The sequence below is a fragment of the Notothenia rossii genome (genome assembly GCF_949606895.1).
Source record: "Notothenia rossii genome assembly, contig: scaffold_448, whole genome shotgun sequence".
Lineage (NCBI taxonomy): Eukaryota > Metazoa > Chordata > Actinopteri > Perciformes > Nototheniidae > Notothenia > Notothenia rossii.
The window spans coordinates 1-22,867 of NW_027639473.1; the positions used below are offsets into that span (position 1 = coordinate 1).

Sequence of the window (22,867 nt, forward strand, 5' to 3'; positions counted from 1 at the left end):
CGCCAAAACTGAAAACATGACGTGAGATTTCCTTATGTGTTTTTTTATTTGACTTCGCCACTGAAGCACATTTCTCCTTAAGAATGTATTCGGGGTGTTGCAGCTTATTTGTCCTTGTTGCCGCCAATAAAATGAGGAGGGAAATCCGAGCAGCTTCCGAGGTACAATCCCTAAGAAGCTTACTTCACTACTTTTCTCTGCACTAAAACTGCCCTAACGGGTTGTCCTGTTAATCTTGTTTGGTGAGATTTAGGCACAGCATGTGCAACAACTCATCAACTCAAGTGTAAATTAGGAAACATAGGACTTTTTTTCCTTTTAACCACAGAAGAACCTAAGCTTCCTGTTGCTCTCGACATCACACAACAGTCTATTTCCTTAAGTAGAAAACCTGCTCTGATTTTGTTGTGGCAACCGCACACCAACACAACCCCCAATAAAACAGTTTTTAATTATGTGTTTGTTTGCATATTAAACAAAGGGATTCATCAGAGAGCGTTTAGGCAGAGCCAGGTTTCCCCCCCGCTTCTAGTCTATGATAACTGCATCCTGACCGACATGAAGTTTAAATCTATCTGATCCAATAAATGTATTTACCAAAAATGTTGAATTACATTTTCAAAGCACAGTTCATTAAACAATTTAAATACCTTAATAATGTACTTGCAAAATCAAAAATACTCTCACCACTCTATGGTTTGACTTGGATATAAGTGGATGTTAAAGTCTTACAGGGCTGCAAACCTCAGTTTATTTTGTACTGAATACTTAGGTTAATAAAAACATAAGATTAAAAAATGTTGATTTTCTGTTTTTGCAGAAGTAAGAGGTTCATCAATGAGGCAATGAGAGAACTTCACCCAAATGAGTCCAGATTTGTTCCTGAATTAAAAAAACCTAATTGTCTTGACGTCATGGAGTAAAAGAGAAATCTGGAATCCCCTCTTTAATATGTAAAAAATTGGCTTTATACAACTAAAATGATCACACATTGCATATCAAACTAAACATTTCAGAAAGATTATAATACATAAAATAATTGTGTTAATGTAAGTTAGAAACTGGGGAGGTTTTCATGGTGATATACTGTATATTAGTTACATGTGTTACCCTATTCACCTGTAGTGTGTACAAAATATATGCATTTTAAAAATATTACCTTTAAAGGCCGTTTTCTCCTCCTCTCTCAGCAGAAGTCTCCACTTCGGTAACACTTACACACACCAACCTTTCAGTGTAATTCCTCTCTATATTCTGAACCTTTTACTGTAACAACAGGCTTTGTTCACATGTCATTCAAAGCCTGATTTGTAGAGCATTTTACTACTAAAAACAGGCTGAAAATGCACGTTTCATTGCTCATGACATTATATTCTGAGTAATATGAAGACATATCCAAAACTGTAAACAGGTTGGAGTCATGTGGACAAAACAAAACAAGAACTTTGAACACGGCTTTATCCAATGTTCACATTTCTATTCAGGAATTGTATGCAAATGAGCACAATTTTAACAACAAAATGCTGCATTTGCATATTTAAACATAAGATTTCAGAAAAATTTGTCATACAAAAAATATTTCTCTCAATGTAATGAATGAACGAGGGAAGTTTCCTAACGATATATATTAATAATGTGTTCCCCCTATTCCCTTGTAGAGTCACTCACCACACTTGGGGTATGCCACCAGCACGATGTCCTCCTCTCGGGCTTTGAAGTTCTCCAGAGCCTTGAGGTTCCGTTCGGGGGAGAGAAGCTGCGGGTACAGCACCCCTTTGTATCTATACAGCTTCTCCTCATCGCTCATGTCCTTTGCCCTCTGCAGACTGGACTGCACGTTGGATTTGAAGTCGTTGGTGTTCATCCTGATTCAGTACAGTGTGGAAAATAATCAATCAAACTTTTAAAAAAAAACACAAAGAAAAAAGCAGGAAATAGTTGAAGCGCTGATTTCTGTGCAGCTCAGCGTCCATCTACAGCTGCCCTGCGAGCAAGTAACACTGAGAAAGAGGAAGGGTGTGTGTGTGTGTGTGTGTGTGTGTGTGTGTGTGTGTGTGTGTGTGTGTGTGTGTGTGTGTGTGTGTGTGTGTGTGTGTGTGTGTGTGTGTGTGTGTGTGTGTGTGTGTGTGTGTGTGTGTGTGGATGTGTGTAGTAAAAGGAGGAGGCAGCAGGAACCGCCTTCTTTTACTAGACACACACACATACAAACACACACACACACACACACAAACAAACACACACACAAATATGTTGACGTGTGTGAAATTGGTGAGAGATCCCTGTACAATGTTTACCAGATGGGAGGGGCACACACACACACACACACACACACACACACACACACACACACACACACACACACACACACACACACACACACACACACACACACACACACACACACACACACACAAATTGTGATCGCTTTTTTTGTGCAGCTCAGAACCAGACTCACAGCTCATTGGGCTGCACAGCAACAACCAGACCCCGAAAACCCCTAAAACCCCCTAATTTGTATATAAGACAAGTATAACCTCCCCCCATAAAACTTCAGATATGAAACAGAGCGGGAGGAAACCCCGGGAGAGGAATTCTTCAACTTTCTCAGATGGTTGGGGGTTGCAGAGACAAGTGACTAAAAGATGATCTTTGTTCCTTCAGTGCTTTCTTATCTACTTGCTAACAAGGTTCAGAGATTACACTTATCTCGCCCAATGAGGTTTTTATCTTAGTTTTTGAGCTCTTCCAGAAACAGGTTAACCCTGTAAGGCTCCTGGTTGCAATTTTACAACATTACTTTAAGCTATCCTAAAAAAGTCAGTAAATGTTTTGTTTTTTTAAAAGACTACATTTACATATTTAAAGGGTCCTTTTGTTCAGCCTCACAATGCTATTGGATATTAAATGTGTTTAAAGCACCCTCTGGCCATACACTCACACAACTTCCGAATCTTCAAACGAGCAACATCTCTTTGTTTTATTGGACTGGATTTGTTAGTTTCAACTAAGTAAAAAACCTCAAATATATATATATTTTTTTGATCAAATGTTTTTATTCACACACATTTAGAAAAATACAATGTACAATCTCAACACAAGTTACAAAAAATACAGAAAAAACAAAAGACAAGAGGACAAAACTAAGGAATATAAACCCTCCCAATCCCAGGAGCTCTCAGGACAAATGACCGCAAACAACTATATCAGTTTAAGATTGCTAGATCCGCTCCTTAAATTTTACAGCTGTCGACACCCATAAACCGATATTGGACTCCTTAACTCCAATCACGCGTGCAGTGGACAGTTCCATGTAGACTACGTCAAGAAACGTTAGTAACCAGCAGGTCACTGAGAGCTTGTCGGGTTGTTTCCACCTCATAGCAACCAATTTCTTGGCAGCCGTAAGGCCAGCATAGAGAGGCAGCTGAGATAAGTCCTTCAAAAGAAAAACAGACACAGGTGCAGTCAAAGGCAAATATTTTTTTTCTGTCATTATTACAATGTCTAGATAGAACATGTACATATTCAGTTATTGTGGAATACATTCATCAAATTTGATTTTGAGCAGCTTATGTCTTTGTTGTAATATTATAACACTGGGTCAGTGTGGTTAAAATAGCACGTGCACCTGTCATGGAGATTTACATATGGATATAAAACACTAGTAGAAATATAATGTCTTTGATAATTCACTATAACTAAGTTCTAAATGTGTCCTCTGTTAAGATTTAGAATCAAGACCAGAATTGAATAAATTAATACATTATTGAATTATTTAAACTCTATTTGTATCTTATCAGTTAATTAGTTACACAAATACGTTTAACTCTTATTTGGTTCTGGCAGAAACAGTTCTTTCTGAAATGTTTTGGGACACTTGTACCTCATTCACACCAACGCAACTCCGGTTCAAGCTCCGTGCTAGAGCTTTTCAGGTTCAGAACCGGTTCTTCGGTTTAGCTCCGGCTCTTTTCACACCGCCCAGAGTCCAACTGGCGCTGCGTCATTGCGTCATCGTTTGCGTCATGACGTAACCGTTTGCGTGCCAAACCGCGCGGAAACCCCTCACAGCTCACACCGACAACAACAACGATGGCCGATTGTGTTGAAGCGCTACTCGTTTTGGTTTTGCTCTGTCGAAACGAAATGGAAGAAAGGGACGACTTTACAACCAACCTTACAGTCGTTACATGCTACATTAAAAAATGCTTTACAATCATAATCATCAACTTCAACGACGATTCCGATTCCCCCTGCCCCCGCCTCGACGTAAGCGTGACGTATGCGGTGCTTTTGCTCTAGCCGGAAAATGTTATGGTGCTTGAAACAAACCGGATTCCGGAGCTAAGAGGCTGCTCCGCTGCGGTGTGAACAGGAAAACCTGGTGCTTTTCAAGCTCCAGCTCCGAACCTGCCCTGGAACACCGTCGGTGTGAATGAGGTATCGGATGGATCCCTTTTAGTATGATAATTAGCCTGTTATCATTAACCAGACAGCATTGTGAAACTTGTTGAACTGGTTTACCTGCATGTGTGGGTGTAGGTATTCCTTTTAGTATGATAATAGGCTAAGCCAGGTAGTATTGTGTGACTCAAGTGTCCAATGTAAATAGGACTCAGATACTTGTTGCATTGGGACACCTGGAAGGGGGTGGGCATGCATTCCTTTTATTATGATAATAGGCTAAGCCAGACAGAATGAACACTTGTCCCACCACCCTATCTATTCCTTTAGGTAATCTATTACAATATAATTAGCATATGTATTATTGATTCATATTTATGAATCCATTTCAGAATGCCACCAGCAAAGAGAGGTCCTGGATTCAGTGTGCAGGACGTGATGCCATCCAAAAAGGAGAAAGTGATTTTGAGATGGAATCAGAGGACAGTGACACTGCTATGAGTGAAGAACAGGCAGATGAAGATGCCTGTGGACAAGTGGACAAAGAAAACCAACAACCCGATGACCGCCCAGTCAGTTATTATGTGGACAACGAGCCCCAACCAAATAAACACACCAAGCCCTGTGACAGGTATCGCTGGCTGAAAAAATATTTTATCAGTCTCATACTGATTTTTCTGGTCCAGATACCACAGAGGAAGTCATTTACAGGCACACAAACATGCAATGCAGCAAGTGTGACGTCCGTCTGTGCTTTTCCGGTGACAGGAACTGTTTTTGGGACTACCATTGCATTACTATTTAATAAATGACTATTCATAAAATATATGAATGATGTGTGATTATTATTTATGCTCTATACTGATATAGGGCTAAGTAAGCAATCAATCCTGCAAATTAACCCTTAGTTGTTCAATATATTTATTCAGACAATGTGAGTAGAAATACAGAAATTCTGCTCCCACCTAAGGCCAACGTTGCAATATTACAACATTTCCCTAAAAATGACCAAAGCGTAACAAATTGGAAAACTCTTTAATTTCTGCTCCAGAGGCTCCCTACAACAACATCTGAAAGGTCAAGCACCAAAAACACTGGATCCTACATTTCCCATGACTAAAATGGGGTCGTTTTTTGTTTATTCAACACATCAAGGGTTGAAGAAGATACCGGATTGTTTGCAGCAGTAAAAGTACAAATACCAAAGAAAAAGTCTTGCATTCAAGTAAAAGAAAACACTATTACCAGTAGCTGTATAGTAAAAGTATTGTTTGAGAAGTACATTGTCCAAGTACATATTGAATATGAGGTACATGTGTTTTGTAAAATTCATACGATTAATATAGGCGACAAAAGAGTACTGATAGATATGTTGTGTGAAATATTCAAATGACCCAATATATGTAATTAAATACTGACTGTTTTGCACACATATTCAGGCCAGAAATGTGAACATTGGATGAATATTGTTTCATTTTGTTGACCTGACAGAGTCAATGTCTTCACAGTTGTGATTTAAGATATCCTTTTGATTCACTCCATAAATCAAAAAATCCTGTCAACGGCCATATGAAATATGCATCTGCTGCCTGTTTCTAGTTATTGAATGCTCTATATCAGGCTGTGAATGCTGTGTGAACAAAGCCCTTAAAGCTTCAGAATATAAACAGGAATTAAACTGGAAAGCTTGATGTGTGTAAGTGATAGTAAAGTGGAGATTTCTGTTGAGAGGGGAGGAGAAAAACTGTGTACATGTGAATAGGGTATACATTTTTACTAATAGATAGCTCCTTGCAACTTCCCCAACTCATGACTTACATTAAATCAATTAAAACGTATAACAAGGTTGTGAAATGATGTTTAAATATGCCGATGAGACATCATGTAATGTAATCTTTCTGTAAATGAGCTCTTGTGGTTCTGCCACTGGAAGTATTCCCAGAAAACTCCTTCTCAGTCCATTTCAAAATGGACTGCCGGGATGAACTGACACACCACAATACGCCTCTTTGTTTATGAATACGGCCCTTTAAGTGTTATTATAATAATTAATTATTATCTGACACCTGAACTTCTATACAGCGAGTCCTTGACGGAGGTAGATGTTATGGCGGATTTGAGAGCGGCACGTCTTTTCTTCATGCACTCTGTTCTAGTAATTATGTGCAGTATTATTGTACATGTCAATGCTGTTATTATCTGAGGGCTAACACATGTGGCAGGAAACAGATCCAGAGTCTCCTGACTGCTTTATGCCAGATGGGAAAGAAAACTGCAAAAAGACTAATACTCTGATTTTGTATGTCTTTTGCTATTTCATAGTAAAGATTACAGTTTTAGGATCTTTGTTTTGAGGGTTGGAATAAAAACATTTTGGCTAGTAATTGAGTACTGAACTTAAGTAGGCTACACATGGTTGGTGAATTTGGGCGACAAAACGTTTTATTAAAGGTCCCATGTCATGGCCATTTCCACTGATCATAATTCCATTGTTGAGGTCTACTAGAATATATTTATATTGTGCAATTTTCCAAAATCACTTTGGTTTCTCAGTACTCGAGTTGAGGGGGGATGAGGGGGGATGGCATCCCCCCTGAAATAAAAATGGTCAAAATCATCCCCCTTCTAAAACTGCCATTACCCCTTTCCATCCCTTATGTCATTTTATCAATGAACGTGGCACTGGTATTACTGCTATTTCAACATTAATTTTGCGCATTTTGAGTAAAATACTGTGGGTAAGGGAGCACGCACACACGCAATGACATTTTTACCAAGTCACTGCCGCTATGCTAGAGCAGTGGTTCTCAACTGGTCAGGCCTGGGGACCCACTTTTTACTTGGTCAATACATCGCGACCCAACATTTTGAAGCACTCAAATCTATTCCACAAAAAAACGTGCTTTAATATATACGGTTTTTAGCATACAATATTAATACAAATGAAGTACAGTGCTTATATCCCTTCACAGAACTAAAGTATGAATTAAAAAAAGGTTTAATGAGATGATGGAATCAAAGCTGAACTATATAAAAAGGCACACATGCTGAAAACCCAACCTCAGCAGGGGGGTCTGGGGGGTTTCTCCCCCAGGAGATTTTTAGAAATACTAACATAAACTATGCATTCTGGTACACTCTGAGAAGAACATAAATAAATCTATTACTACCCGACATATTAATAATATTTTATGCCATTTTTTGTTTTTCACTTTGTTCTGACATCTTGCTGCGAGAAGAGTAAAGAGGAGATGACTTACTTTAAATTGTGGGTAAGGGTAGATAGCTCCCTATTTGCAATAGGACCTGTCAATCATCAAACCGGGGGTCCGATTTAATTATGTGTTCATTTGTATCTGAAGTTGTACCCATGGATGTATAAAGAAGAGTTCTACCGCAAAGTTATTCTCGATGGGGACTTCCGGCAACAATCTTGATTCTGATTGGCCAGAAGACTCGAAAAAAACATCAGCAAAGATATTTTACTGAGAAGATGATCACTACGTGACAGAAGTTTTCAAAACCATTTATGGTCTCCGGAACTTTCAGTCCAACGCCGACTGCATGCATAGCGTTAGAAAATCGGGACTTCAAAATAAAAGTTTGACTTTTTTGTTCTTCACTCACACATCCGCGACCCACTCGAAACGGGTCCGGGACCCACTTTTGGGTCGCGACCCACCAGTTGAGAACCACTGTGCTAGAGGGCGCCAGAGCGCCGTGATGCGCCTGTTTGATCGATGCCAGAACCGCAGGTAACGGTCATCACAATAGCCAAGCGAACAGGAGGACAACGCGATCTGAGGGACTTCATATTTAAAAATACTAAAAATAACATTTCATGTAAGTCAAGAGTCAGTAATCTTAGTCATTACTCATTACTTTACTCACCAAAGGTGGAATCTATGGACATAAGCAGCAATAACAACTTAGTTTAGCTACGTTTTTCTCTCGTGTTAGCTAGCTGGTAAGACTCAAACCTGTTGATGAAATGATACCACCAGCACCAGAAGAGCTGAAATCCCTCCTTCAAGCAGTGAACACTCTGGTCATCTCCACAGCTGAGTGTGAACGTGGGTTTAGTCAGATGAACATTTTAACCACAACTAGAAGCTCCCTAGAGGTAAAAAGCATGTCAGCCTTGCTTTTCATCAAGTGTGTTGGCCCCCTCCACTGAACACATTCAGACCAGATGTATATGTCAAGACTTGGCTTCAAAGCCATGGCTTAGCTAACAAGCCGAAAGCAAGAGCCAGAAAAATTGAGACCAAAAAGCATGATTGTGAAAATCTTTGGAAACTTCTATGAGATGGGGGAGAGTGGAGTGCAGCCATTGACAACATTGGTCCTATTTTGTATAATCTGTATAATCTTTTAATATATTTTCATATTTTGTAAACAATTTCAATTTGCACTTAATGCCCTGTTAAAAAAAGTAACATTGGGAATGTTAACATAAAATATTTGTATTTGAACTGCAATAAAATGATGACGGATCAATATTTTTCAAATTCTTTTCCTCAATTTTTTCATGAAGTGTTTAATTTACATAATGATTTAATTAATCACGATACAAAATTAACACTTTAGATACCAGTTTTGATCGTATACCAGTAACTGCTTTTTTGAAAAAATACACTATAATTCAATATTCTAAAAACTATTTTGACTTTATTATTAGTATAATCAGCTGATCCATCTTAATAATAAATGAGGGACTGTTAACCTACAAGATTTGTACCATAGACTTCCATTATAACCACATTTTTTTTATCCCCTCCCCCCCTTTAAATTAAAGTGAAAAAAAGATTTTGCACTAATTGTCCTCTGCATTTGACCCTAAATGTTAGTTGTGCCATGGCAGCCCGGGGACCGACTCTAACTCTGAGGTGACTTGGTCAAGAGCAATGGCAGGAGTATCTGAACATCCATAACATGCATGTTGTTTTAGGAGTATAATAATTATCTTTATGCTGGTTGGTCTCCCACCCTCTGCGGGTTATCAGCACAAATTATGTCCCCATATGATAAAATCCACCATCCCCCCTGTTTTTTTTATACAACTTGAGTAATGCTCATACAGCATCTCTGTAAACTACGTGTATTCACTGAATTTCACTCTCTGCCTTTAACGGCTCGTTATAGCTCCAATAGCTCCAGCCCCCACCCTCCCTGTGAGCACAGTGTGCTCTGATTGGTCGGGACGTTGTGAATCGCGCTGAGCTCCGTGGAGGTGTGGTTTCCTTGTTTAGCGATACACAGCGAAACACATCCAAACTCACCCTGAGCACACACAAAGTCACAGCCGAAGTGAAAAAACAATAAGTGTGGCTTGATATTGAGTAAGAAAAAGTTTGATAAACGCTGTGAGAATGGGTCTGCAGAGAGAATATTGCCGCGATCCCAACTGTCTGTTATCAGCCTGCAGCCAGGGAGGAGAGATCAGCAGAGCTGCCTGCACTGAGTGTGTGTGTGAGGAAGTCCGTGGATTGGTCAATTTGGACCAATCAGCGGGCGCTTAACGTAACGGCTCCGCGGACGTAACGTAACGGCTCCACGGATTGGTCCATTTGGTTCCGGGTAACGCATGACATCATGTGGTACCCGGAAGAATCAATGGACAGTGACGTATCTCCAACGAGGCGTTTTGGGGAGGTATTTTCTGTGTTAGAGTTTTACTCGCTACAGGATGTATTTTGAGGGTTTTGACTCTGCAGACCATTTACATGCATAAAAACCTTCATAACAAGGGGACGGGTAATAACCGGAAAAGCATGACATGGGACCTTTAAGACTCCATTTATTGCTTAAAGGTGGGGTAATTTTGGAGAAACCAGGGCTGCAGTCGAATAGTCCAAAAATCAGCTCCTAAATTCTAACCCTATCTATTCCTTGACCTCTGTTGCCCCTTTCACACCAACGCGTTTTCAGCTCCGGCTCGGAGCTGGAGCATGAAAAGTACAGTTTTTTCCTGTTCACACCGCAGTGCCTCTTAGCTCCGGAATCTGGTTCACTTCCAGCTCCAAAAAATTGTCGGTCTAGAGGCAAGAGCTTCTTGTTATGGGGTTCTTTTATTTGCGGTTAAGTACTTTGTCAGAATAAGTGAGACATTGATTTAACTTCTGTTAGACAGCCATATGCCATACATGTTTGCATACACAGTAAATATGTATTCAGTATGATAGCTGTCTAACAGAAGTTAAATTCATTTCTCACTTATTCTGACAATGTACTTAACCCCAAATAAAATAACCCAATAAAAAAAGTTTTTAAATAATAGTGAAGTCACGTTGTAATAACAATAACTCATCTCTCTCTCTCGTTTTATTTTTCAGCTTTGCCAAAAGCCACTGTGTCAAGTGTCCTTCCTGGGTTGCCGTCGTGAGTTCTCCAATATGGCGGACCATCTCGCACATGCGCAGTACCTATCGGGCAGGGGAACGGATCGGGTAGTGACAGTGGTCACTGATCTAGAGAATTCGAACGGCACTTATCATGGCTGCCACTGAGGGACTTCCGGGTCATTTCACTCGGTTAGGAAGGTTCCTAAGCTAAATTGACTATTCGACTGCAGCCCAGCTCGAGTGCGCAAGAATTTGAAAATACACAACCGGAAAAAATCTGCCACCTCCTTACAGAGCCCCTCCTCCAACACACACGGACGCGCACATGACCAATGAGGGCACGAGATAAGTTTGTGTACAGATCGTACAGATGGAAGGCTGACAGGCAGGTAGGCCATCCAGTTATTTTAGCCGGGCCGGCTCAGATGATTGGTCGTGCTTTTTACAGCGCCACGGCTTCCACAGATGACATTTTTTTATGTATTTATTGTCAAAGCATTTAATATATTCATTGCTATCGGGTTGTTAAGAGCATTCCATGGAATATAACAAAAAGTGTTTCTGAAATAAATTGCCTACCCCGCCTTTAAATAAGTTCTATATTTGTATATATTTGTAATGCAACAAACACATTACTGCAACAGGAATAAGTAGTTTTACATTTGTTTGTTACCTATATTTTTCCTGCACAATCAATACTTTTACTATACTAAATTCAATACTTTGAGTCGGCTGATGATACTACTTTTACTTCAGTGAAGTTTTGAATACCTGAGTTTGACTTGTAGTATTTTAATAACGAAAGTTCCAAATCAACAGTTATTTGTATTTAACCAACATAAAGAATCTATTTATCCACTACTTCCTTTGTTTCTGCCCTCTTAGTAACTTTGTCCTCTTTCCCTAATCCTATCTCCTTCATCCTTTCTCTTTACATGTCAGTGTTGGTTGCTCGGGGGCCTCTGGATGTCACTTTGACAAACTGCTGAACATAAAAATCTCATACAAATGAGCAACTATACATTCTGCACACACACACACACACACACACACACACACACACACACACACACACACACACACACACACACACACACACACACACACACACACACACACACACACACACACACACACACACACACACACACACACACACACACACACACACACACACACACACACACACACACACACACACACACACACACACTCAAAATGACCAAAACTCTCAGGAACACACACAGTGCCTTGGGGCCCCAATCATAATACACAAATTTCCACGCTTGAATCTGTCACGCTTCCTCTTCTTTCTCTCGTAAATTATATGAATATCTGAATAAATTTGAGAACCATTTTGCTTTCTGTTGGAACAGTCTGAATGCTCACTGGACACATATACCAGTAAGAACATTCATTACTTTCGTATAGTTACACTTGCTTGTGTTTGGGAAAGTTAGCTGACAACATGAACCATAAGGCACTGGATAAAATCGTACTTAAATCTTTGGTTGAGTACATTTATCTGCCAATTTTTGTTATGTTGCTTTGCATGTCCAGATTATTTAGAAAACATATCATTAATGGATTAAGATATAATGTAATATGTTTGCTAAAGCTACACAGCAGTTTATAAAAGGAGCTTAACCTTTAGCAGTTGCAACATAAAGTAAAAATACAATCCGTGTCTCTACCCTTTTTTTCAATATTTATTAAAATGTCATTAGTTATTTAAACAAACCACGATCTGAGGATAATACAAGCAACCATAAAACGCCCTTTATCTAGAGAGCCATTGAAGCCCATGAAGAATTTATCCTTCCACAAATCTTTTCATCTGCTGTATTAATAAAGTTGCCACGTGTTTTCAAATTCAAGTTAAGGCACTGTCTTAATTTGCAGTATTTTACTTTAAAAGTGTTCAGAAAGACTGCATCAATGATATGCTATATATCTATACAGTATCTATATAATATCAATATTATTAACTTCAACCAAAGTCAATTTAAATAGTGGGCAAAAATGGGTTATTTGCCATGCAGGTGTTTGATATAGTTTACGTTGAATTTCAACTATTTTAGGCAGAAAAACGTATATATTGACTAAAACTTTTTTTTACAATTTACTATAATTTAGAAAGGTTTTTATGAGAAATCATTTCAAAGTAAACTTTTTTTTCATTTTATATTTAAATTTGAAATGTTTGCACACATCATTATTAATTTATACATTTTCATCATTTAAAAAAAATGATGAATCCATTTATTTTATTGTGTTTCCTTGAGGCTGGGGAAGATATCCAGCAGTTCAAATAAAGAAATAAAATACGTTTCACAGGAGGATGTGGAATTGTTTTCTCTCACCTTGTAATTACACAATCAAACACTCTATAATGTAGCTCTGGCCTTCACTCACAAAAAACATTTAGTTGAATTGGACACATTTTTTGAATCTCTATTGACTGACATGCAATGACTGGGACTGACGGAAGAATCTGCAAGGAATGAACTAGGAGTTGATAAATAGTCCTATTTAAAAGACAGCATTGTCATAAGAGGCCAACAAGAGTCACAAGGGTTTGTCACTTTGCTGAAGGCCAGTCTAGACTTTCCAAGGGGTAAAAATGCTGCTGCCGGAGTACTGACTGGAAGTATTGCTGATATCATGTCATATCCTCTTAAAATACTCTGTCCAACAATATCAGTCTCATGAAGAAAGGTGTTTTAACGTTGATTCAAAATAGCAGAGAAACATGCATTCTTGAACTCAGGAGGGGACATTGACAGAGGATTACTCAAAAAGTACAAAGTAATAGTACTTCATAGTAGGCTACTTGTGGGAGTAGTTTCACTAGTACTGAGTCCAACAGTGTCAATCTCACGATGGCAAAAATATTTTTTCCCCTCATCAAACTTAGTGGCTTGATTTTGTTCTCAGGAGGGGACATTGAGAGAGGATTTTTTAAACAACACACGAGAAGTACTTCATTATTGTGGTAGTAGGTGTAAGACTACTGAGTCCAGCAGTATCAATATCATTAAGAACTAATGGTAAAATTGTCTTTTTATCACTCATCAAAGATAGCAGAAAACATGCATTATGTACCATGGAGCGGACTCTGACAGAGGATTATTTACAAAGTACACCGTAAAAGTTGTCCATTTTAGACACAGGCTTATTATATTTACAGCCCGTAATAACATTCATTTTCTGGGCTCAATATGTGTCTTGCCCGTTTTCGTTCGCTAAATTCACCTTGTTTCCCCTTGTTTGTAATATTATCACCGTTCCAAGAAAACGAGTGCTTTTGTTTTGAAATCACTTCCGTGAGTTTCGCCCCGCCCCCGCTCCGATGACCATTAGACCCTTTAGTAAGCTAAAAAACAAAAAGCAAAAACGCCTCTCAGACGCTCTTCCGTTTACGTGTTTAATAAAGAAAAACAATTGGACGGTAGATACATGGATTGATTTACACGGATTAAATACATATTAACTTGTGGTTAACTTGACAGTTTATTGGTAAAACAAATCATATATGGAGACATTTTTCCTTTCTCTTGTTGAATAATTGTAATTCATTTAATTCATTCCTAACATTTTATTTTATTTTTTCTTTCGGAAATGGTCTTTCATAGCCGGAACTTTAGATCTGAATAGTAAAAAGAAACCTCAGATCTGTATATCACATGGATGGGCTCACTCCTAATAATTTCACTTGGTGGTGATTTGTAAATCTGTGAACTGACGCATGCGCCGTTCAGCCAAATCGAACAGGCCGACGGGTACGGGAAGTCCAAAATGGCGATGGACGGAATGATGTCCACGTCCTCGGGTCTCTCTTACCATAATGCCGGGGACTATTACCCCAGAAAGTTCGGCCCAAAGCCGGACGTGGTTCCGTCGGGGGTAACCGAGCGGAAAGTGGGTCCGCTGGACAAACCTGACATGGTGTCGGTAGATGTCATCAACGTCACGGATTCAGGTTTGTTATGCTAACAGGCGAACGGCTAACAACACGTAGTCAAACAGGAAGCTTTGCTAACAGCTGATTCTGGGTTTAGCTGGGAACGTTTTTTAGTTTATTCTTTCTTTAGGTGGCTAAAAATAAATTTCATACATTAAACGTGTTTTTACTGGTCAGTGTGAGCCAGTTAAGTATCTCGTATGTCATTTTCGGGCCCGTGGTTCTTGTTTGTTGACGTTAACGGTTAGCTAATCCAGCTAGCATGGAACTGTCAACCGGTTTAACATTTAAAACGGTTATTTTACTGAAACGTTTGAATGACAGTCAGTGATGGACAGAAGCGTTAAAACAAGTACTCAGATATTGTACTCAAGTTAAAGTAGAAGTACTAGAGTGTAGGTATACTCTGTTACAAGTAAAAGTCATGTATTCAAAAATGTTTCTTTAGAAAAGTATTGGCATCTACTCAATACTCATTATACGATTCAGAAATGGGCCTACTTTGGGAGTACTTTGACTTTTCGTACTATCGATGCCGATACTTGTATAAACTTTTTATTTTGAATGCAGGCTTTTTACTTGTAACAAAATACTTTACTAGCAAGCAACACATCTTTATCCCTCACGACAGGTTTTACTCACTGGTGGAAAAAGCATTCAGACCCTTGACTTCAGAAAAAATAGTTCTACCAAAGTGAAGCAATATTATGTTACAAGTGAAAGCCTTGCATTGAAAAGTGACACGTTAAAATACAAGCATCTAACCCAGGGGTCAGCAACCTTTTTCACCAAAAGAGCCATTTTGCCCCCTTTTCCACCAATGTTTTTTGTCTGGAGCCGCAAAACATTTTATAGCTTGATAGCCTATAACGTTGTATATATTCACAACATCATAGACAAAAACTACAGTTTTTTTCCATTTATTATTTATTACCTCTAATAATAAACAAATAACTCTTATGAGGAGAATTACAAAAAAATACACAGGCCTACTTTAAAATAAATTAAACACAGCACTTCGGGAGTCCTCTGCACATTTGAAGAAAATAAATATAATTAAAATGGGCCCACTTTGAAATAAATAAATAAACACATGATTGAATTATGACTAAAGATCGTCAGCTGTCTTCCTCTTCCATGTTGTTCCTTCAATACGTAAAGGCTGCAGCACCTTTGAGAACTTCTGTCCACATATCAAACATACCGGTAAGCCAGCATCGTTTGCTGTGAAAGCAGATAACTCTAACCACGCAGTATTAAACGGGGGTCAGGTTATTCGCCTGTAAGAAAAGGCGCTGTTGCGGGACCGTAGCAGGATGTGCCGCATTTAGTTGACCTAATTAAAACCGTTTTTTTGTATGTGAAATGTATGTGTCACAGACAGTATCACCTCAAAATACAAGATATGAATCATTTTCAACTGTGCAACAAAATATAAATAGTCCTACAAATACTTTATTTCCTTCTTATTTTAGTCTAAGCTCAAGGGAGCCAGAGCAGAGGGCTTAAAGAGCCGCAGGTTGCAGACCCCTGATCTAAATGAAGTCAAATGACTCATCACTGCTCCTGCACGCCTTCTTGAGCACGCCAGCGCGAGCACATTACACCTTTACTCACATCTCTACACTGGCTTCCAATAAAGTTTAGAATCAATTTGAAAATGGTATTGTTTGCCTTCAAAGCCTTTAATGGTTTGGCCTCCCCTTACCTGGCAGAACTCCTACAACCATATACCTCCTCCTCCTCACGGTCACTGAGGTCTGCTGACAGATTCCTCCTTGCTTTGCTGTAGCTGCTAAAAATCTTGTTTAAAGACCCACTTATTCTCCCGTACTTTTGCAGACGACGTATACGACTTAGTCTGTACTTTACAATTGGGGTTTTTATTTTCTGGTTATGTTCATTGTTTTTACATCATGTATAAGAGTTTTCAGTCTGTGTCTTTAAGTATGGTTCTATTGTCTTGTGTTTTGTTTTGATGACCTATCGGTTTTGTCTAAATGTATTTATGCTGCTTTTTATATATTTACTGATGTACAGCACTTTGGTCAACGCTGTTGTTTTTAAATATGCTATATAAATAAAGTTGGATTGGATCACAAATAAAAACTTCAGAATAATATATTCTTTATATTTGTATTATCATTTTCGATGCACAAATGTCTTCGTCTCTTTAGTGTTTAAGATAATATAATAATAATAATAATAATAATAATAATCAGAGTTTGCATAGTAACTAAAGTTATCTATTCAGTTCGGTGCAGAAATAAGAAACATTTTGTCTTTCAAACTGTATTAAAGGTGGGGTATGTCATTTATTTCAGAAACACTTTTTGTTATATTCCATGGAATGCTCTTAACATCCCGATAGCAATGAATACATGAAATGCTTTGACAATGAATACATAAAAATGTTCATCTGTGGAAACCGTGGCGCTGTAAAAAGCACAACCAATCATCTGAGCCGGCCCAGATAAAATAACTGGATGGCCTACCTGCCTGTCAGCCTTCCATCTGTGCACAAACTTATCTCGTGCCCTCATTGGTCATGTGCGCGTTCGTGTGTGTTGGAGGAGGAATTCGAAATTCTTTCAAATTCTAGCGCACTCGAGCTGGTTTCTCCAAAATGACATACCCTACCTTTAAAGACTAACGTTGCGTAAGGAAAGGCAGAAACATAATTTCATAGTCAGAGAGTCTGACAACAAAAACACAATCTGAGAATTATAATGATTGTTTAATATGTTGACGGTATTTTCTGTTTTCTTCCACAGATGTTCACATGCACAGGAAGAAGCACGAACACGACACATACGTCTTGGTGAGTGTGTCTGATTTATATCTTCACCTCTTATGCAAACACATACGATTCCAAATCTATGATGAAGGTTTAGTGTAGCTTTTGTAACCAGGTTGCTTTAGTTAAATGTTAAACATGTTGGTGTTCGACATGGCAACACCTTATGATTCTGGGTCTTCTGATGTCTTTAACATTTGGTAAACAAAGTTTGAGCAGTTCTAAAAAAAAATACAACTTTCTCAAACTAGTCGTAGCACTTTTATTAATAATATAAAAGTTGTATTTGTATTAAAGCACATGTGTCAAACTCAAGGCCCGGGGGCCAAATCAGGCCCTTGGTGGATTTAATTTCGGCCCGCAGGATAATTTCTAATTCCTATTAGATCTGGCCCGCCGGTATATTGCACGCACACCTTCACTCCATCCTGAGGGTCTCCTCAGCTCAGAGCCTGACCCCAACATTGATGACCTTGCACCCAAGATGAGATGCCAAGTATCTGAACTAGCATCACAGAGCAGCACACTGAGTTTAATGGATGTTTCCTTCTGCACTTTGTCTCTCACGACAACAGGGCATGTTTGGTTTCTCTTTGAGGGAAATAGTTTTGTTGAAGCTGTTGTTGGCCTGTGGGAAAATGTAATCATAAGAAATGACTCTGGAAAAGCTGCAGATAGAGCCATAAGAAATGAATGCAACAGATTATTTAATGTTTAATGTTGTTTTTATAGGCAATCATTGAAGCTTTGTTAGTTCCAGGTTTAATATGTGCAATAAGTTCATTTCAATAAGTTCTGCAATCAACATTGAACCAGTCCGGCCCTCCACTAGTACCCATTTTTACATTTTGGCCCACTGTGTATTTGAGTTTGACACTCCTGTTTTAAAGTGATTGTAACTCAAGATAATAACACATCTTGAAAAATGTTAATATTGTGCACAGGCTTCAAAATAAGCACCATTTACCATCCAATAAACGATGTAAAATAACAAAATGGAGTGGCTGGTAAAATTGTATATTCACAAAAAATGTAGTGGACATTAAAGTTTGTTTTAATCCCTGATTGTGTGAGAAATATAAAACCTCATTTGAGTGACTTTGGAAGTTCCATAAAACATTTGTGGAAAAAAGAAAGTTCCTTTTTACACAGTGACTCACCACATGGTGGCAGCGCAGCTCACTCTTTAGCTCCTCTGCTTTACTTTCACAGTTCAACCAACTTGATTGTACTCAAACTCATTTAAATGGTATTCCTGACAACCGTACAATTATTTTAGCCAACCTTTTATTTGTCTGCACACTATAGCTTTATCAAATCACAATAAAAAGTTTGTTTCAATATTTCATACTTATTTTATTGTCATTTGCAGGGCACCATTCATCCATTCAGGAAGACGCACAGATCCATCTGTGCAAAACTCCAGCAAGAATTCAGACTGGTGACTTCAGACAGACGGGTAAGTGTGTGTGATTAAATTCATTGTGAAATCATAAATCCACATTTTCTTTTTTATATAAGTAACCAACCAGATCAGCCGTAGTGAGCGTCTGGAGAGTCTGCACTTTATAATCCCATTGTGCTCTAAGCTCACACACACAGTCAGACCCAAACACCTCCTGTAATCCTGTTTCCCTATCAGGTCACCAGGTTCCAGTGAACGCCCTCACAGTCAAACACCATCAGCCACGAGCATACTCTTTATTTCTGAATAATCAGCATTTTTAGCTTTGAGCTACTTGAGCAACAAGTTAGGCGTCCTGTCAATCGGTAAACTCACTCGTTGTTGGGGGAATATTTTCCAAGGTCCATAACTTTGACCCAGTTGATCAGTTCATACTGTCCTGACTGAGCACACGCACCTGTAGCCTGGGCTGCTGTGCTCTCTGTGTTTTGTCTCCCTGTTCCTGCCTGTTGGCGTCAGCTGATAGAGGTGTTATGCTTCTATCTTGTTATGCACATTGTTCACTATTCTCTCTGAACTAGCTAAATACACGGGTCTGGGGTAGAGTTCTTCAGAATTGATTGTGGCATCTCATCCGTGTGGTCAAACCGTGGCCCGTGACATGTCTTGTGAATTCTCCGGCCGAAGCTCCAAATAAAACGTCAGTGTTTGCCATCAAAGCTCCAGCTCTCCATCGTGTCTCTCTTTGAGTCCTGACTCCGATTGCTTCAGAAGTTTCCCCCACACTTGTCACCGGCTTGGTCTTCAATATCAGGATACATGTATTTATTATCCTTGCAAGAGTGGAAGTAGTCATCACACACAGAGGTTGCATGGGACAAATAGTTCCCAGAACAGTGTCTTTCAGATGCTTATATACAAGAGAGGGTGTTACAGTCAACAAAATGCAAGAACACTGGTTCAAAGCAGTATTCTGACATTAGTTCAGTTTAGCTAAGGCCTGCCTAAGCAATAAACATCACAGTCACATGTCTATCCCTCTAGATTCTGTGTCATCATGTTAATCGTAGGAACATAGCTATCATAACTTCAACACAGTGTCTCATGAGCGTCATCCATGTAGTCATACATCCGGCTACGTACACAGCTACGTAAGGCCTCTCTTATCATGTGCTACTCTGATATAGAAGGAGCATTCAGTATGTTCCCAACACTCCCCATGCAATGAGAGTTGAGGCAGAGCAGCAAGAGGACGTCAGATGAAAGAAACATGAAACATTTTCTCTAAACGTATGATCCATAATGTTGCGTTAACGTAATTCTCCTCTCAAATGTAGACAGTTTTGTTAATCCAACATCAGCTCTGCTCCTCTTGGGGTTCATGTATTGTATTCCAGTTACTGGTAAAAGAACACAAGACCTCCATAGAAAGTTTTGCAGACATCTGATATTTTTGTTTTTCTCAAATTATAAAACTACAATCATTTCTGGGTCAGTCATTACTTAGAGTGCGGCAGACATCAGATCTTGTTGTGAAATTAGAGAGCTTATTTATGATTTGATAGCATTTTTGGGTGAAGGGTGCTCAACATGGACTCATTTAATGGAGAAAGTGTGGCTCAGCAAGGTAAAGTAAATGTGTTTTCCCTTGAAAATGCAACACACAAAATTGTATTCCTAAATCTTAAAAAGTTTCTATGTAATTCTTGTCTATGTAGAGATGCTTTCATCTCAAAGAGGAACAGAAACGGCTAAAATCATGTTTAAAACATTTAGTCAAGTCAAAATAACATTCCTTTTTACGGTCGTTGGAAATGTGAACAATTCAAAGTTCTTCTCCGCAGTCAAATACAGATACTTCTACATACACACACACTTTGAGCACATGCTGGTGGGGGGCGTCTTGCTTCCCCTGATACCTCATTCACACCAACGGTGTTTCAGCGCCGGTTCGGAGCTGGAGCTTGAAAAGCACCGGGTTTTCCTGTTCACACCGCAGCGGAGCAGGCTCTTAGCTCCGGAATCCGGTTCGTTTCAAGCACCAAAAAATTGTCCGGCCAGAGCAAAACCACCACATACCTCACGCTTACGTCGAGGCGGGGGCAGGGGCGGGATCAACTCCTGAACAACAACAAAAAGCCGGCGTTTTATCCAGTTTGTACACAACGATGGAGAAAGTGAACAAGCAGCAGTGGTCCACTGAAGAGACCAGCTACCTACTGGGAATCTGGTCTTCTGAAGAGGTACAGAGGAAGCTCTAGCACAATCGGCCATTGTTGTTTTTGTCGGTGTCAGCTGTGAGGGGTTTCCGTGCGCTTTGGCTTTATGAAGCAGGTACGCAAACGGTTACGTCATGACACAAACGATGACCCAATGACGCAGCACCAGTCGGACTCTGGGCAGTGTGAAATAAGCCGGAGCTAAACCGAAGAGCCGGTTCTGAACCTGAAAAGCTCTAGCACGGAGCTTGAACCGGAGTTGCGTTGGTGTGAATGAGGTATTAGAGCCTTGGATTGGATTACACAGTGTCGTACGCGGCTTAGGGACCAAACATAGTTCAAACCTGCAAAAGTTGAGACGTGCTTCCTCAGCGCCTCGTCTCCTCTTACCTTTAGTGTTGGGAAATAAATCACAGTCCTGTCCACACAAGGTACAATTTGACTGATACAGGAGTTTTTACAGGCTGATACAGCAGCTTAGTGTAACACTACAGTCGCTGATAGATGATACTTCATGCTGAAATCTTTGAATCTGTCTGTTTCATGTCAGATGTAGTCAGTGTTTTCTCTTAGATTAAACTATTATGAGATATCAGAGGCCTCACTAAACCCCAGACAAAGTGTTGATTGTAGTGAAATCTGACACCCGCTTATTATTGTCACTTTTCAAAACTGATAATTAGAGTATGCCCCCTTCACTGGTCTGATGTGGAAGTGAGAACCGGCTTTCCAACACCATGAATGAACACTTTTTTAAATGTGGTCTGGCTACACATTGTATGACCTATTTATTTTTGAGGCATACTGATTCCTTCGATGGTCTAAAGTTCCTCTGCTTGCACAAAATTACGTTATTAGAAATCTGTTCATGCCTTAAAGTGGCTAAGATGTATCTCAGCTTGTATTCATTGCATGAATTTATGATTCACATTTTCCAAGAAACGTTGATCTTTTTATATCTTTAAACTCATTGTTAGGTTCATATCAGTATGTAGTGTCTCTACTTTAAAGAGTCCTCTCCTGCTGATGTTCAGGTGTATATCAGTATGTAGTGCCTCTACTTTAAAGAGTCCTCTCCTGCTGATGTTCAGGTGTATATCAGTATGTAGTGTCTCTACTTTAAAGAGTCCTCTCCTGCTGATGTTCAGGTGTATATCAGTATGTAGTGTCTCAACTTTAAAGAGTCCTCTCCTGCTCATGTTCAGGTGTATATCAGTATGTATTGTCTCTACTTTAAAGAGTCCTCTCCTGCTGATGTTCAGGTGTATATCAGTATGTAGTGTCTCTACTTTAAAGAGTCCTCTCCTGCTGATGTTCAGGTGTATATCAGTATGTAGTGTCTCTACTTTAAAGAGTCCTGTCCTGCTGATGTTCAGGTGTATATCTGTATGTAGTGTCTCTACTTTAAAGAGTCCTCTCCTGCTGATGTTCAGGTGTATATCAGTATGTAGTGTCTCTACTTTAAAAAGTCCTCTCCTGCTGATGTTCAGGTGTATATCAGTATGTAGTGTCTCTACTTTAAAGAGTCCTCTCCTGCTGATGTTCAGGTGTATATCAGTATGTAGTGTCTCTACTTTAAAGAGTCCTCTCCTGCTGATGTTCAGGTGTATATCAGTATGTAGTGTCTCTACTTTAAAGAGTCCTCTCCTGCTGATGTTCAGGTGTATATCAGTATGTAGTGTCTCTACTTTAAAGAGTCCTCTCCTGCTGATGTTCAGGTGTATATCAGTATGT

The 22,867-nt window shown here is 39.3% G+C and overlaps 1 protein-coding gene across 1 annotated transcript; it reads left to right on the forward strand.

Annotated features, from left to right (window-relative positions):
• Positions 1–14,173: 14,173 nt before the first annotated feature.
• Positions 14,174–19,788, forward strand: LOC307027792 (zinc transporter 6-like). Its single transcript, XM_079696148.1, has 4 exons — positions 14,174–14,730; positions 17,487–17,533; positions 18,882–18,968; positions 19,152–19,788. Exons 1-4 carry the CDS (start codon positions 14,547–14,549, stop codon positions 19,167–19,169), a joined length of 336 nt encoding a protein of 111 aa, XP_079552274.1. The 5' UTR covers positions 14,174–14,546; the 3' UTR covers positions 19,170–19,788.
• Positions 19,789–22,867: the final 3,079 nt, after the last annotated feature.

Coding starts and splice junctions, on each gene's coding strand:
- LOC307027792 (XM_079696148.1), top strand. CDS start 14,547: ATGGCGATGGACGGAATGATGTCCACGTCCTCGGGTCTCTCTTACCAT. Junction 14,731..17,486: donor CATCAACGTCACGGATTCAG/GTTTGTTATGCT, acceptor TTTCTTCCACAG/ATGTTCACATGCACAGGAAG. Junction 17,534..18,881: donor AACACGACACATACGTCTTG/GTGAGTGTGTCT, acceptor TGTCATTTGCAG/GGCACCATTCATCCATTCAG.